This window comes from Sciurus vulgaris (genome assembly GCF_902686455.1).
Source record: "Sciurus vulgaris genome assembly, chromosome: 5".
In the NCBI taxonomy this organism is placed as follows: Eukaryota; Metazoa; Chordata; class Mammalia; order Rodentia; family Sciuridae; genus Sciurus; species Sciurus vulgaris.
Genome location: NC_136465.1, coordinates 14,070,999 through 14,088,555, shown reverse-complemented (window position 1 = coordinate 14,088,555; position 17,557 = coordinate 14,070,999). Strand labels below are relative to the sequence as shown.

The 17,557-nt window shown below is 50.8% G+C and overlaps 1 protein-coding gene across 2 annotated transcripts in view; it reads right to left on the bottom strand.

Moving 5' to 3' along the window:
* The window catches only part of PEBP4 (phosphatidylethanolamine binding protein 4), a 183,982-nt gene that overhangs the window by 86,907 nt on the left and 79,518 nt on the right, over nucleotides 1-17,557 (bottom strand). For both annotated transcript variants that reach the window (XM_079142327.1, XM_079142326.1), the window contains one exon: nucleotides 2,191-2,289. In XM_079142327.1, coding sequence (XP_078998453.1) covers nucleotides 2,191-2,289 — 99 coding nt within the window. The remainder of the gene's footprint in view (nucleotides 1-2,190; nucleotides 2,290-17,557) is intronic.

Sequence of the window (17,557 nt, the reverse complement as noted above, 5' to 3'; positions counted from 1 at the left end):
CTGACAGCTGCCACCTGTCACCTGCCACCTGCTCTTCCTCTAAACTGAGCTGCTGGGGCTAAACCCATCTGTGGCACAGGCTCCTGTGAGAGGTGTGCCCTGAGTACTGGGTGAGGGGAGTGGGGGCTTGGGACTTTGAAGAGAGGCCATGTCCTGGTCCCAACTCGCCCCTCAGCTCTGAAACCATCCCGTCCAAAGCTGTCCGCACTCTGGCCTCGGTATCAGGAGTGGAACCCTCTTGCAGGAAGCCATGTGTGCCTGAGTGTGTGGGTGGTGAACTTGACCTTCAGGGCACTTGCCACTCTTGAGCTGCCACCCTTTGCCAACTCCACCCGCGTCCAGAAAACAGCAGTGCTCTCGATGGGGGATCTTTCCCTTTTGAGCCCTCTGCTCCCCACTGTCCCAATGGCATGGCCCTACCTGGCTCTCCCCCTTAGAGTGTTTCCAAAGTGCTTCCCCCATAGAGGAGCACCTGGCCAGGGAAGGGCGTTGGTGCTGAGAGGCGGCTGGTCATGCCCAAGAAGCTGCTACTGGGGGGTCCTTGAGGGAGCCCCTTTGGGCAGCTGCCAGCCTGCCTCTAAATAGGGCTGTCCCCCAAGCTTCCTAGGGCTGTCCCCCAAGCTTGGTCACTGGGTCGTGGGTCGGTTGCCTGCCTAACTGCCCACTCCTCATCCCTACTCTAGGTCTTGCTCAGGAGTCAATACCTAGTTCTACCGATGCCCCTTCCTCTGCACGTGGCTCTGGCAAGAAAGACACAAGCCCTTGTGGTCTGTGGGTTTCTCCACATGTCCCAGAGTGCTCTCAGTGGGCCATCTCCTGGGATCATCTCAATGGCCCCAGAGAGTCAATACCATGATTCCTGTGAGATAGATAAAGACAAAATGCCAGACAGGTTCCAGAGATCCTGGACTGGCAGCCAGCCGAGACCAAACTGGATTTTTCTAGTTCTGTGTTCCCACTACCTCATTGAGGCCTATGCAGACTCTTCTCAAAAGCCATCTGCAGGATTTCCAGGCATGGATTCATGAACATGTAGGCCAGCGTGGAATTCCCCAAATCACACTGCCGGGCACTCGTGAACAAAAGATTCCGTAACTTAAAAGAGAGTGGGAAATAAATGTACATCATATACAGCTGGTCCTCTGTATCTGTAAGTTCCTTTTCCTCAGATTCAACTAACTGAGGATTGAAAACGTATCTGTACCTGTCGCTATCTGCATATATGCATACATACATATATGTGATTACATCCAAACATGTAGACTTTTGTCATTATTCCCTAAACAATACAGAGTAACAACTAGTTACATAGCATTTATGCTGTATTACTTATTGTAAGTTATGTAGAAATGATTTAAAGTCTGTGGGAGGATTGTGTAGGCTCAGTGCAAATCCTACACCATCTTGCATACAGGACTTGAGCACCGGTGGATTTGGGTGCCCGTGAGGGGTCCTGGCACACCAACCCCTGAGGGCACCAAGGACCGTAGTGCCTCTGAGGATGATAGAATCTCTAGAAAGTCATCGGGTGAGGAATGAGGTTCGCTCGGTTAACTCAGAGTATGGAAGGCTTACTTGGCCATGGAGCCTTCCCCCTCCCCAGCAGCCCCCTTAACAGCCCACCAAATTTGTGTTCCTGAGACCTGCTCTGGAAAGGGGGAACCAGGCTCCTTCACAGCTCTCACAGTTAAAGCTGAAGGTGTTGCTTGTTTCTGCACAAAGGAAGGGCAATCGCCACACCTTCTCCACGTCCCTTGCCCAGCAGGAGGGTGGTCCCCCACGGCACACCCCCCACGGCCAGGTCTGCCACCTGGACTTCACAGAATCACACCGGCGCCCCCAAATCCATGGGTGAGCAGGCGCCGACCATTGTGTTTCAGACGTTCTGTGAGTTGGTTCCTAGATCTCTGTCGCCTTGAAATCGACTGTGGTGGAAGGACCTACACCACATGGATCAACAGACACTAGACATCAGGGCTTTCTCCTGCTCTCGCGCAGAGGACGGTGTCCTGGGGAAACCCATCGCTAGCCCTTGGACTTTTTTGGAAATCATTGGGAAACTTGGGGGGAGCTGAGGGCTGAGTGTTGGGGGCATCTGACACCCATGTCCTCACTTGGCCTCGTGTCCTGCTAAAGGACAGTCTACACAGTCTTCCAAACAAGTCACAAAGTGCCTCTCGGCCTGCTTACCTTGATGTCTGTCACCAGCCAATGTCTCCAGTACCTCTTGGTGGGTTCTGACCTGCTGGGAGCATCAGGATCCACCATCATCAAGATGTAGGTTGCGCCCTGTAACACACGCACCAAAAGGTAAGGGGACCCCGGGGCCCAGAGCATTGAGGGGGGGTCCCAGGGTGTCAGGCGGTGGGCACTCCCTTACCCCATCTCTCCCCCTGGTCCTCGTTCTCATGACATTGCTCTCATGCCGTGAGCTTATTCTCAGAGAAATGAGGTTGTGAAGTGGACACCAGGACTCCTGGCTCTCCTTAATGAAGAATCAGTCCAGGGAGGCATATTCATAAGCGCCCGGAGGTCCCCAGCACCATGCTAGGCACCAGGGAGGAAATGAAGAACCTAAAACAGGGCGCCCACCCTCCAGGAACTTCTGGTACAGTAAAGAGCACTTGCTCCATGTCAGGGGCAGCAGGATTCATTATCCCTGCAACAAGCCTCAGCCGCACCCCCTCTCTGTGCCAGACACCGCTCCAGGTGCCGGGGAGCCAGTGGAGCGTGGATGGTCCACTCCATGATTCCAGGGAGTTTTATTCTAAGACACAGATAATAAAAATAAACAGGCAGGGACATGTCCAGTTGTGGTGAAGGTGCAATTGGGTGGGACAAGTAGAAATGAGCCCTGGGAAGAGAAAGGACCTGCGACAGGTTTTTAGGAGGGAAGGAGGCGCGGGAAGAATGCCGTTGCAGCCAGTGTCCGCTGGACAGGGAGCAGAGGACCTGGTGGGGTGGCGGGGGACAGGGGCCAGGCACCGAAGGCTTTGTGGGCCGGGTAGGAGTGGGAGTCAACTTTAAGTACAGCAGAACCCCTAGGGTTTTCGGCAGGCAACACTGTGCCTTGATTTGCATTTTTAGAAGTGGGGTACCTGAAGAGCAGGTGTCATGAAGGTGGATACGGAAGGAGAATGTGGCCCACCCTGCTCAGTGCTGCTGAAGGCAGAGCAAGAGGAGGACACAGAGGTGGCGACGTGATTTGAGATCACCGTGATCTTGGCAAGACCAGTTTTGGTGGAAGGGAAAGGACGGATGAGTACAAGAGGCTGAGGTGAGATGGATTCGAGCCGTTAAGGACGACAGTGAGGAGGAGGTTTTGGTGTGGGACACTGACATGAGCAAGCGTGCGGTGGCTGTGCCTGCCGGGGAAGGAAGAGTCAGGAGGCTTTTTTAAAGAGACGGACGCCAGTCAGGAGTGTGTGGCAGCCCGTGGAAAGGACCTAGTGGGAAAGAAGGTGCACACAGCAGAGCGGAAGAAGAGAGTCGCCGCCAGAGCCGAGGCTGGGGGAGGGTGGGAGGGGACGGAACCAGAGCAAAGTGCAGGGCCAGGTCTCTGGGAGAAGAGTTGGAAGAAGTGGTGAGGAACGAGGACATTTATCTCTCAATGCTTCTAGTTTTCAGTGAATTAGAGGCAAAGTCATCAGGGAAAGAGGGATTGTAGGACATGGGGGGATAGAGAAGGAGCATTAGTTGTCAACTCAGAAAGTGAGAGAAGGAATACACTACAGGCGCGTGGCTGGGTTGCTGGGCTGTGTGGCTGGCCAGGTGCAGGCGTGCAGGGTGCTGGCGAGGTTGAGCTTGGGTGAGTGTCGGGGAGGAGAGGGGAGAGAGGGTAAGGGGACTGATGACCAGGGATTGCCGGCCCCCCTCTTGACCTGGATGGACATGTGTGCAGCTTCTCTACCAGGTTCCAGGTGCCCAGGTACTGAGGGAGCACCCGGGAGGGAGTCTGAGCCTCTACCTCAGGAATCCAGAGGGCCGCACAGAAATCTGTTGAGTTTGATCTTGAAGGACGATCAGGTAAAGGGTTGGGCTAAGCGCTCTATTGGCAAAGGGAGTGGCATGTGCGAAGGCATGGGGACATCTGGGGACGTCTGGGGAACAGCTGGGACCTAGGGCATCTGGGAAGGGATGGTGGGCGACGAGCTGGAGAGAGTACTGGGGCCACATGATAGACAGCTTTGTATGTCCTAAGGCGTTCAGAACTTATGGCGAAGCAGGACCCACTGCAAAGGTTTGAGCAGACAAGCGACACGATGTGTTTTAGAGAGGCACAATGAGGATGGAGTTAAAGACTAAAAGCAAAGCAAACAATCAAGATCCCTGCAATACTCTGAAAAGCAGACCAGACAGATTAATTCAAACAGTAGCAGCCGTGATAAAGAGACGGGCAAGACAGCGATCCTGCAGAATCAGTGGCATGAGGTGGCCGCCGAGGACGGATGCGGGAGGGAGAAGTTCAGGATGCCTCAGGTTTTGTCTTGGGCAGCTGGAGGACGATGGCACCATGGACTGGAGACTCTGAGCCCGCGGGTTTGGTGTTGGAGCACACAGGCAGAGGGTCGCTGCAGTGGAGTGAGGAGGTTGGAGCTCTCTCTAGACTCGGCAAACAGGCCGTGAACCTGGGGATGGACCCCATCCCTCAGACAGAACTTGCAGAGCGACAAGTGAAGGATGGGGTCAGTGGAACTTTGAAGGGGTGGGGAGAGGAATGCACCGAGGGGAAGAGAGTCAGGAGGGGAGCCTGGGAGGTGTTCAAGGGTGGGGTGGAGGAGGTGTCAATATGGCTGCCATGGTGGTGGGGGTGAGGACCCAGAGAGGCCACTGGCTGTGACCACTGGGGTCACTGGCAGCATTCCAGAGATGAGAAGCCTAGGGATGCAAATGCTGACCACTGAATGTTAAAATCCAGAACCTAACAGGCAACCACCTGTTAGGTGCTATAGGAAGTTACATGGGACAATGAAAGATAAAGAGATGGAAATATTAGGATGTGCGTGTGGTCTCTGTCGACTCCCAGAAGGAGAAAATTCTTCCAGAATCTGCTCTAACTCAAACAGTAAGCAACAGCAAGAGACCGAGTATAAACACAGTAGAGGAAGAAATAAAACCATCTATCCTTCCTTTTTTACAATTTTTTGTTTTTGCAAATTACTTGGTTGTCTACATGAGAAATTCATGAAAAAACCAGAACAACTAGAAAAATATTCAGTAAAGTAAGCTGTTACCAAAGGTACACAAAGTCAGTGCTTTCCTCTATCTTAATAAGTCATAACATATATGTTACAATCCTACTTACAAGGCAATTTTATAACAAAAAAATGTAAAACAATCTCAAAATAAGCATGACATAAAGAAAACAAAAACGTTACTGGCGCACATAAGAACAAAAATTGAGTAGCTGGAGAGATATACACTCTGCTTTTAAACTGAAATGTTTTATAAAAATGTCAGTAAAACTTCAATTTATATAATTTGACACATTAACAATCTAAATCCTAAGTAGATGTTTGGGGAATTTCAGAAGTTATTCCAAAGCCCATAATTAAATGTAAAAGAAATCAGATAAAAGGAAAAAAATTAGCCAAGGTAATATTGAAAAAGATGAGACAGGGAATGGTATTGATTATATAGGTATTAAAATATATGATAAAACTATAATAATTAGAAAAATGTGGCATTGAGGAATAAATAAAAGAAGCAAAATAGAAAATCTAAGAAAGAAACTCTTCAGTATATATATTTAATATATGATTGTTATTTTATATATGATACTTAATAAGACAAAGTTATTTCAAGTCAGAGGGAAAGGACAGATTATTTTATAAGTGTCATTGGGGACTATTGACTCACTACATGGAATAAATAAACTTAGGTTTCTGTCTCTTTCAAACCCCATAAAATTTCCTTATTTATTTATTTATTTACTTATTTATTTTGCGGTACCGGGGATTGAACCCAGGGCCTTGTGCTTGAAAGGCAAGCACTCTACCAACTGAGCTATCTCCCTAGCCCAACTTCCATATCTAAATGTGTGCATGAAAGACAATGTTTCAAAACTGGTTCAAAGAGCAAAATATTGAATTCATACAAGGCAATACTGTTACAATTAAATCTTTGTATTCTAATATGGGAAATATCTGTAATATGCTAGCATGTGAAATAAGCAAGTTACAGAAGAGTGGATGTGACATCTCAAATGTTCAGGGAAACTTTACATATATAACTATCTCCCTCAATATATATATTTATAGATGTATTTGCATATGCATAGGAAATGTCTGGAAAACCACGTACCAAACTGTCAGCAGTAAATGGCATGAAGGAAGAGATTGATATAATCTAACTAGATAGAATTTTGAATCTTCTAAATGGCAAAAAAAAAGCCAAATGAAATTCAAAGACAATAAACTTAGGGTAAATATTTGCAAGATATGTGGAAAAGTGTTCGTATTCTTAATACATAAGTACTTTTTAAATGAATAAGAAAAAGAATGATAACCCAATGGAAAAATAGACAAGCAACATCCAAAGAATTTGTAAAATAAGAAATACAAATGATTAATAAACATATGAGCAAATGTTCAATTTCGGTAGTAATGAAAGTCATGCAAATAAAATTAAGTCCTATCTTTGCCTATAAAATTAATATATATGTATATTTATTTTCAATGTTTATGCCTAGAGTTTTTAAGGACATAGAACCATAAGGTGGGTTTTGAAATCCTCCGTATGCCATAATCTCATTGTCTTTAAAAAGAAGGAAAGAAGACCAAAAACATCTGCCAACCCCATATATGTCCTCCATGGGAAGAAGAGTGGAGAGAGAGGAAGTGAAGATGTGGAATAATTATGAACCTAATTTTTGCATTTTCCAATGTTTCTGCACTATAACACATTGCCTTTATGCTGAGAAAAAAATATTTATACTTTTAAAAAGGGTCCTGTAGGAAATCCCTGGACCTTCATTGTTCTGTTCAAACGATGGCCGGGGCAATTCTCCTCTTTGGTCCTCATCCTTGATTCCCACCACTGCCCCTCCCCACTCCCCCCTTGCAGCTGCCCAACTCTGTGGTGTCTCTACTGAGTGAGTCGAGAGTGGCGGGGTCTGCTGCAAGGCCTTCTCTGAGGTGCTCTTATGCTGAGTTCACCCTTGATTACTACCGTGGCCTGGATGTGATTGGTCCTCAGTGTGGTGGTGAGACCTGTAAGAGAGGCAGGGCCTGGGGAGGTCCTTAGGTCATTAGGGGCATGCCCTTGGAGGGATTAATGTATTCTTATACTTCTCCTGGGTCCCCAATTAGTCCCCAGCTGCTCTCTGGCTTCCTATCTCACCATGTGATCTCTTGCTCCCATATGTTCCTGTCATTGTGATGCCATCTACCATGAGCTCCTCACCAGAGCCAAGCGTAAGTTAGTTTCATACCCTTGACTCTCCAGAATCATGAGCTAAATGAACCTCTTTCTGTATAACATATCCAGACTTGGGTACTTTGTTAAAGTAACAGGAGAGAGACTAAGATAATCACCTCCCTGCTCAGCAAACTCATAATAGACCTCTTTAAAGACTTGGCAGGAAAGAAAGGGTCACTGTACTGATGGTCTTGCAGAGCTTCTGTCCTAGTGGACTCAGGAGCTGGGTCCCAGTCATTTCCATGACCCTGATTGCCAACAGAAACTCCCTAGCAAATACGGGGCAGAAGTGTGTGTCAAGGGATTGTTGCTCACCAGAGAAACTGGGAAACAGGTATTCAAGAGCTGGACTGTGGGACTGAGGATGTGGCTCAGTGCCAGAGAGCATGCCTGACACCTGTGAAGCCCTGGGTTTGAAGCCCAGCACCACACACACACACACACACACACGCACGCACAATGCTGGACCCTTAGGTAGAACATATAGGGTCTGATTCAGGACCCCACCCATTCTCTGAAGGAGACAAGCTTAAGTAGAGGAGAGGAGACTGTCCAGTCTTTTAGAATGTCAAACCCGTTGCTGACCGTGGCAGCTCATCCTGTTGGTGTAGCGGGAGCGGAGGACCCACAGCCAACACTCTCTACCGTGGAACTGCGCAGGGGACTTGCCTGGGACCCCCGAGGCCCTGGGCTCAACCCCAGGACTGCAGGACAACTAACCAACAACGGAGTTGTCCGCAGAACCTTCACACTTGCCACTTGTCCTCCTGCCCAGGTCAGAGATGGTCTCACGCTTCTTGGGAGGATCATGCGTTCCTGGTCCAATGCCAGGCAGGCCAGGTACGAATGCTGTCACGCTGGCACTCGGGGCTTCAGCTAAGTCCTTCTCCCTTCCGGCTTGTTGCTAAAAACCGACGAGGCTGAGCTTGGCGATTCTAACCTTTACTTGGCGCCTTAGTGAAGCTCCCCCGGCGGGTCTGAGCCGGCAAACCTGCTTCCAGGGAAACGTCAAGATGACTGAGAGAATCTCAAAGAGACCCGAAGAGTCACCTGCACCTGTGTCTGCTGCAGCGGTAGTCGCAGCAGCCAAGATACGGAATCCATCTAATGTCCATCGACGATGAGTGGATAAAGAAAAAAATGCTATCTATAGATGCTCCTTGAATTATGGGGCTTACGTCATGATAGACCCATCAAAAGTTGAATATATTCTAAGTCAGAAATGCAGTTATTATGCCTGACTTAGCAAGCGTGGTGTTTTGGCCTAGCCTACCTGAATTGTGTTCAGAACATTTGCATTTGTCTATAGTTGGGCGTCATAAAAGTATTGTACTGTATATATAACTAACCTGGAAAAATCAAAATTCAAAGCAAGGTTTCTACTGAATGTACATTACTTTCACACCATGGTAAAGTTGAAAAATCGTAAGTCAAACCTATGTAAGCTGGGGACCATCCATACATGGAATGGAATACTATTCAGCCTTAAAAAGGGAGGAAATGCTGTCATATGCCTCGCGGGCTGACTTGGAGGATATTATGCTGAGTGAAAGATACCAGTCACAGAGGGACAAATGCCATGTGATCCCACTTACAGGTGGTTTGGAAAACAGTCAAGCCTGCAGAAGCAGAAAGCAGAACAGTGATTGCCAAGGGCCAGGTGGGTGGAATGGGGACTCACTAATCAACTTCCAGTAATGCAAGATGAATAAATTCTAGAGCTCAGCTTTCGACCTTCTGTTCACGGTTAACAATATCATATTGTAACTTAAAAATCTGTTGAGGGTGCATCTCGTCGTGAAGTGGTTAAGTGTTCTCAGCACAATAAAATAAAATGAAAAAGAAAGTGATCCTGTTTGACGAGAACTGGATGGACTCAAAGCCCTTTCCAAGCACGCTGGGAACCTGCAGGCCAGCATGCCCTGTTGACAGGGCTGTGGGCAGCGGGCTTCTGCCTTGCCCTGGGAATGCTTAACCCGGGTGACGGACCTCTCCGCTCAGCAATGCCATTTCTGTCACTCCCCACTTACAAATATCTGCACATGTAGGAAGTGACGTGCATTTACGGTTATTCATGCAGCTCTCTCGAAAAGTTAGAAATAACTCAAGTGCCCATCAGTTGGGGATTGGTTAATAAACAATGATCCATGATCACAATGGAAAACTTTATAGCTGCAAAAACCACCAAAACAAAACACGGAAGATCTCTCCGACCTGATGTGAAAAGCTCTCCAGGGTAAATTAAGTGGAAGAAGCAAGGTGCAAAACAATGTGTCTGGTTCCTTACCTTTATACAAGAACGAGAATTTGAGATATGTCTTCCCATTGGCTTGTATTTGCATAAACAAACTATGGAAGGATTTTTTTTTTTTTAAATGAGTGGAGACTGTGGGTGGGGTAGCTTTATGGGTAAATGGGATCAAGGTGGGAGAAGAAGCTCTTGTATGCTTGTTCTAGCATTTTGATTTTTGAGCCTGTGAGCTATTAACTGCTAAAAATAAACTGAAATTATAACATAAAGCAGAATGTCTAGCAATCTCACAGCATTACCTTGGAGATGTCAGTCTCTATCTCTTTCTTCCTGATGCGGAGAGGCAGGGGGATGGCCCGTGACAGAGGGCGCAGGGATGGCTCCTTCTGTTTTTGAGGGGCATTTGGAGGAGGGTGCCTTGACCACCCAGCAGCAGGACAGAAGCAAGGCACTAGGGCTGTGATAACAGAGCACCGTCCTCAGGGCCACGGTGCTGACCCAGAAGCAGAGTTAGGTCTGAACCTGTCCAGATGATTTTTTTTTTTTTTTTTTGTGGTGCTGGGGATTGAACCCAGGGCCTTGTGCTGAGAGGCAAGCACTCCACCAACATTCCCAGCCCCAGATGATTTTTTTTAAGAGAAACTTCTCTATTGAGGTATGGTCTTTTTTCGCTCAGCGTGTCTGAAGTTCCTTCGTGCTATAACGTACTTCAGTCCTTCCTTCCTTTTTTATTGGTGGGTAATATTCCACTGACAGTCACCCTCTTAAGTGTACATTGCAATGACTTTTTCTAGCTGTAGAGTTGGAGAACCATCACCATAATCTAAATTCACAATGTTTCCATCACCCCAAAAAGAGGCTTGGGCCCATTTCTAGTCATTCCTGCTCCCTTCTCCACCTCCAGGCAAGCACTAACTTACTTCCTGTCTCTTTAATCTCCTTTTTGCCTTCCTTGGACATTTCACATCGACGGGTCGTCGTATAACGTGTGGTCTCTGTGCCTGGCTTTTTTCGCTCAGCGTGTCTAAAGTTCCTTCGTGCTGTAACGTGCTTCAGTCCTTCCTTCCTTTTTTATTGCTGGGTAATATTCCACCGACAGTTTGTCTGCCTGGTTGATGGACATTGGGGGTTATTTCCACTTTGGGACTAGTAGGAGGGATGCCCATGCAATCATTTGCCATGAGTCTTTGTGTGGCTGTTGGTTTTCCATTTTCTTGGGGAGATACCTAGAATGGAATTGCTGGGTCTGATGGTAAATTACGCACAACATTTTAAGACATCACCATAGTATTTCCCAAAGTGTGGCGCCATTTGACCATCTTCCCAGCAGGGCTGGAAGGTTCCAGGCTCTCGATGCTGTCTCGACTGTAGCCATTCCAGCGGCTGTGAATTAGCAGCTTGTGTTTCTAATTTACGTCTCCCTAGTGCTTGGTGACGCTGAGCACCTTCTCCTGCCCTGTTGATACTCACATGTCTTCTGTGGTGAAATCTCTCTATCCATCTTTTTCCCATTTAAAAATTGGATTATCTTCTTATTCCCAAAGGAATTTTAGTAGGCGTGCCCCAGCTGGGAGTGAGGGGAGGCAGGCAGTGGAGTGAGGAGGGACCAAGGAGCCGCACACACTTCTACAGACGGAGAGGTGGCCTCATGGCCCTGGAACCCTCGCTGGTCAGTTGTCCCTGCTGCGTTCGCCTCATCCTGGAACTCGTGGCTTCTGCCCTCAGTCACTGTTGCTCCCGGGTTGTCTACTTACTGCCGCTCACCAGGAGGCTGGCGATTCTCAGAGAAGAGAGCCTTTGGAGGAAAGCCCGGGCCCCGGCTGCCACCCAGGTGAGCAGACGCTGCTCCCGTAGGCCAGCGAGCCACGTCCTCTGGTCCCTGCCCCGCTGGCCTCCTTAAAGAGATGGTTGGGCCTCCCCAGTCTGCCCCATCCTGGTTGTCCATCGAAGCCACCTTGCCCTCCCAGCACTGGCCTCTGCCACACCCCCTGCAGGAAGTACCCCGCTCTCCCTTGCCTCTGAGCCGGTCCTGCACCCTCTTCCTCTTCCAGACTCTTCCCTCGGGACGGCCACGGTAACCAGCCGCCTTTCAGCCCCGCCGTCTCTCCATAGATTGCCGTCTCCACTCCTTGCCTTTTCCGGGAGCGTGGCTCCTTGGCTCTCGCGTGCTCCCTCATGCCCACAGGTCCAGCACCAGGAGGGCAGGAGGGCGTCCTTGCTCCCTGTTGCCCAGCTTCTCTGGCGCAGGTCTTCTGCGTCCTCCGCCTCTTCCGTCTTGGCTGCTGCACTCCTGGCGGCCGCGGCTAGTGTCATACGCTATGCCTCCTGCTCTCCGCAGATCTTGCCATGGTCCCTGCGGCCTCAGCAAGCCCGTGGAACACCCCTCCAGCACCACCCCTCTGCCTCCGAGAGCTCGGCACCTTGGGCAACTTCTCTGTCCCGGCCACTGCCTTCCACGGCCCGTTCTGAGGCTGCCAACCCCTGATCTGCTCCCCTTCACAACCACCGGGTCTGGCCACAGCCTCCTCTCCAGCCAGGCCAGCTGGCCTCTTCAGCAGTGCCTCCCAGGGACTCACTCTGACCTCAAGGGGACCTCCAGACCATCGGTAGCTTTCTCAACCCGACTCCCTCTGTTCTGGTGTCTTAATCCAGAGGAAATTGCCAGAACCCAGTTCTGGGTACACCCCCTCCCTTAGCTCTGTGGGCCTGGGCAGTGAGCACTCCAGGGGGAGGTCACGACCACAGGGAGGCTGGCTCCATGGCACATTTTTGGTCACCAGTTTCAGGAAGGGCCCTCAAGTTCACTTTGCGTTGCTCAACTCGACCTGCGCTTGGGAACGACTTTCCAGGATTTCAAGACTTTCCAGGATTTCAAAACTTCCCAGTCCTTAACCTCCATCCTTCCCCAACTCCCCAGTCCTCTCTTGGATGATAGTTTTCCCAATGGTGACTTTTCAGAGAAGGATGAGGCCACCATCAAGATGGGCTTCAGAGCCAGAGACCCCACACGCAGCCGCCCCCCACCCCATCATGTCGGGGAAGCTGCATGGCCCAGGCTCGGGGAAAAGGAGCCGCCCTCTGCCTGCCCTCCCCACCCTCGGCTCTGTCTCCTGAACAGTCCACCTTCCCGTTCCTCCGCAGCATTAGAACACGGCCGCGTCCCTTCCACGTTCACAGGCCTGGCCCTCCTCTTCTCCCTGTCCCATGGACAAACCCCTTGAAGACGTCCACATGCCGTCTCTGTGTCCTCTTTCCCACGGGCTCCTTAACCTGCTCTGCCCCCACTGCTTCTGCTGCAGCCCCCCTAAGGTCACCGCCGCCATGTCACCATATCCCAGGGACATTTCCTCATCTTGGTCGTGCTTGACGCCCTGGCCGCAGCTGGCATGGCTGCCACTGCTTGTCTACAGGGCACCTTCTCCTCCTGGCTTTTGTGATCCCAGGCGCTCTTGCTCCCCTGGGGCTGAGGCTGAGGCGCCCTTCTCCCAGGAAGGTCAGGCCACAGCTATGTTCCCTTTTCCAGCCCGGAGCTGTGCCTGGGCACCAGGCCTGTGTCCTGTGACCCACGTCACACGTCCGCTTGCCACGTCCACCCACGCCGTCCGCTCTTCCAGTTTCCTGTTCCCGGGAACAAAGGCACCCTCCATCTGGTCTTGCAAATCCGAAGCCCAGGCGCAGCAGCGGCCCTCCTCCTCCCATCCGCCATCAAGTCTTGACAGTCGCTTCCCCAGCAGCCCTCACCTCCCCCTGTCCCCACTGCCACCACGCCAGTCCAAGCCGCCATCCTCTTCGGCCTGGTCTCCTGGAATGGCCTCTCACTGTCTCTCCGTTTTCTCTTGAGCCAGGATCAGTTTTTCTACCTTGATCCTGATTTTTTGAAACGCAAATAAAATCTGGTCCTGCTGCTTAAAATCTCCAAGGCCTCCCCCTTCCACCTGGCCCATTTGGGGAGGCTGTGAGCGGCTCTCTTCCCCACAGAAGGAATGGAAAGCCATCTCAGGACGGCGTGTGGCTGGACTTCAGTAGACATGGAGACAGTCAGGTCCAGGACTGAGAAGGCGGGCCTGTGTTAATCTTGGCTTTTATTTTCGGAATTTTCTGCTGCTGTGATGTGGGGGCTGGGCCTTGCTGACCAGGGTTGGCCAGTCCCTACAGACAGCAGGCCCTCCCCAGAGCATGTCCTTTAAACACAGGTCACCCGACTCGGGTCTCACCACCTCGACGCCTCCCTCGTCAGGCCTAGTCACTGTCCCCCTGCCTGATGGTCCTGGGGCCAGGTGCCGGGAACTAAGGGCAGCCCTGTGCACCAGCATGATCCAAACTAGCCCACCTTAACCCCGTAGGCCCTGCTTACCCCGCCTCTCCCATTCCTTCCTGCAGAAAACCCAGTGAAGGTTCTCACTCTCCATGGTTCAAATGCGTCCTCCCAAAGTTCTTGTGTTGGGAACTTAATCCCCAAATTTGTGCTGATGGTATCTGGAGGTGGGCACTTTGGGAGGATTAGGGTCTTTTGAGGTCATGAAGGTAGAATCCTCATGATGGCATTAGTGGCTTTATAAGAAAAGGAAGAGAGGCCTGAGCTGGCATGCTTGCTGTCTCCCGTGTGACACTCTCTGCCATGTCATGATGCAGCCGGCGAGAAAGCCCTCCCCAGATGCCGGCCATGTTATTGGATTACTCAGATTCCAGCACCATGAGCTAAAAAACCCTCTATTCTCTAGAAATTACCCAGCCTGTGGCATTTAGTTATAGTAACAGAAAAGAGACTAAGTCCTGCAGGCCTTCAGCACTCACTTGACCTTGAGTGGAGACCACACTGACCTGAGCAGGTCAAGGTTCATGTTCAAGTTGAGTGAGAGCCATTTTCCCCAAGGTGACCCCTGACTATAAGAATCACCAGGGGCACAAGAATCACCAAGCCTGGACGCTGTTGGGTGGCAGAGGTTCTGGCTGAAGGTCCCCAGGTGTGGTGCAGGTGTGGTGCAGGTGTGGAAGCGTCCCAGGCGTCTCCGATGCAGAGTGAGGGGCAAGAGCTACAATCCGAGCCCGGTTCCCCGGACTTCCTAGCCAAATCCACCAACGACCAACAACCACAATGAGCTTTCAGCCCTCCTGCAGAGTGCACTGGCTCCAGGGGAGACTGTGTGTCCTCTACATAAAGAGGCTGGCTCCCTGTGACCTCAGCTGGGGTCCCTTGTGTCCCGGCCCTGAGGACTACTGAGCTCCAGCACGCCTCCGAGAAGCCGAAAGCACCAACAGTCGCCCGTGCGCCCACTGTTCATGACGATGGTGGTTGGAACACAGATTTAGCCCACAGTGGGTGGAGGTTTGAGCCTCCCCCACAAAGCTCTGCATGGGAAATCTAGTTAAGAGCCCTCTTCCTGGGAGGCTGCGTGGAACAGCTGCTGTTGGCCGGGGCCATGGGCCCGCCAGGATGCCCTCTGGTGTTACCCCTGAGCCTGAAGCCTTTCATCCCCCCAGACCGGCTCCTGTTCCAGAGGCCCCCATCCAGCAGGCCAGCCTTTCTTCCCAGAGTGGCCGACAAAAGGTGCAAAGGCACACCCCGGGCTCTGTGGAGAGGCACCTCCACCAGGAGCCGGGGCTCTTGTCATGCTTTGCTGTGTTTGGAAAGAGATATGTGTTGTCACTGTGGGTCAGCTGTCCTCTCCCTTCCTGCCTCTACTCTAGAGACTGGGAAGCTGAGATACTGGATTCCCCAGCCTCTACTGCACTGAAGGGAGGCTTTGTTCTGGCTGGTATGTAGGAGAAACTCTGGTGAGGGATTTCTTCCTGAATAAAAGGCGAAAAGAGAATGCTTGGTGTCCTTTGTCCTTTCACCCGTTCCCTTTCTTCCTGCCTGGAATGTGGATGTGAGGTTGGGTGAATAGCAGCCATCCTGTAACCAAGAGGGGACAAAGGTGAAATTGAAGGCCTGGGTGCTAATGATAAAGCAGAAGGCTGGTCCCGAGCTGCTGAACCAGATCAAGATTCCAGCCTCTAGATGGGTGCGTGGAGCCGCTCCTTTATCTCTGGTGGTAGGGGCTTTTCTTTTACCCCAACACATTCCCATTGTCACACATGCTAGTTCTCCATGCTTATTTTGGCAAGTGGGTGCCAGAGGTCGGTCTTCTGAACGGCATCCTGGTGTTCTGAAGAGGTTGCTTGGCAGATGACACACACCCTGTGTTTTATTTAGCCCCAGTTGTCCTATGGGCCTGCTGTGAATCTCAGGAGTTATGTACTCCCAGCAGCAAAGTCTGGTTACTGATGGCAGAACGGCAGGGACACCTGCCTCACACAGCAGGTGATTCCAAAGGTGACGTGAGCTGGAGGTGTGAAAGCATCTTGGAGACTGCGAAGCAGTGTCTGGGGTCAGGTTTTGTTGTGAGTGAGTGGTCTCGGCATTTGCTCCTGACTGTTGAACGCTTCCTCCGGAAGGCCTGCCTCCAGCAGCCGGCAGCCCCAGCCCCAGCGCCTCAGCATCTCCGGTGAGTCTGGGAAGAGGTCACCTGGGGACCCTGGTGTACCTCGTGGGCAGCCCTCCCTTCCTCCTCTCTCTCCAGGTCCCCAGGGGACTGAGCTGGCCTGAGAATGGGACTAATGGCAGAAAGCTGGAAGGAATAGAGGCCATTCTTCCTTTATGGGAACTGTCTGACATCTCCCGTGGTCCCCAGCCACGGGCCACCCTCCCTGTCCTGGGAATACCACTCCTTCAGGTACAGCAGCCCCTGTCTTTAGAAAGGTCTGTCTCACAGAGCCAGAAAGGCCCCCAAAAAAACTCACTCTGTCTTCAAGAATGGCGTCAGAACGAGGCCTGTCCTTACCCACGGCAGCCCCTCGGGCATCCCAAAACCACCCATTGCACCAGTTCTTCAACCGGTTCAGCTACCTGAACACTTCCAATCCCCTGCCTTGGGTGGGTCACGAACTACAGAGGGAGACAGAGGTGTAAACAGCAACAGCCGCCAGGGATGCACCAGGACCCAGATGGAGGCCCAAACGAGGGTTGCAGGAACCCAGGCAAAGGTGGGTGGGCGAAGTCTTCACAGACAAGGTGCTTTTGGACTGTGCGTGTGTTTGCTTGCATGCGGGGATGGAACCCAGGGCCTTGTGCATGCCAGGCAAGCGCTCTACCACTGAGCTACGGAAGGCGGTATCTGATGAGGAAGAATAAAGGAAGATTTTGCCAGGGTTGAATGTCGGGGTTGGTGATAGCAGGTGGTACAGGTTCAGGTCAGCTAAGGTCATAAATTGGTGTGGCCAGAATCATATTACTGGGATCAAGGGGCCACTGCAGGGAAAACCCTCTAAACAGAAATTATTATTCTGAGCCTACAGCTGGAAAATTTAAACTCCAAGGAATTAGGGGATCTGCCCAAAGCAATACCTTCTAGTGATGTGAATCCTACTTCATCGCTGTGTGGCCTTGGACAAATTGATTGAACTCTCTGGGCATCTGTTCAGTATTATAATATGGACATAATAGCAATCATAGTGCTTTCCTCCTAAATTGCTCTATGCATTTAGTGAATTCATACTGGGGTCCTAATTGGACCCAGCACATGCAAAGTGATCAATAAATCCCAGTCACTGTGAACAAACGAAGCCTTCTCCAGGATTTGAAACCATGTCTCGTCTCCAAATTCTACCCTCTTCTTCCTGCAGAATGGAAAGGCACAGCTTGGGGGCCAGAGGAACAGATTTGGGGTTGACTTATCACAATATGGTACTTGCTTGTGTGTTGCAAATTCCTGCCCACCTAGGTCTCTGGACGTTGCTATCATTTACAACATACAACTACCAAGACGTACTTGTTGGCAGCACGTTCCAGAGTCCCTGTGTCAAGTGCCTTCTGCCGCTGTGCTGCCCAGTCCTCTAGGGAGGATG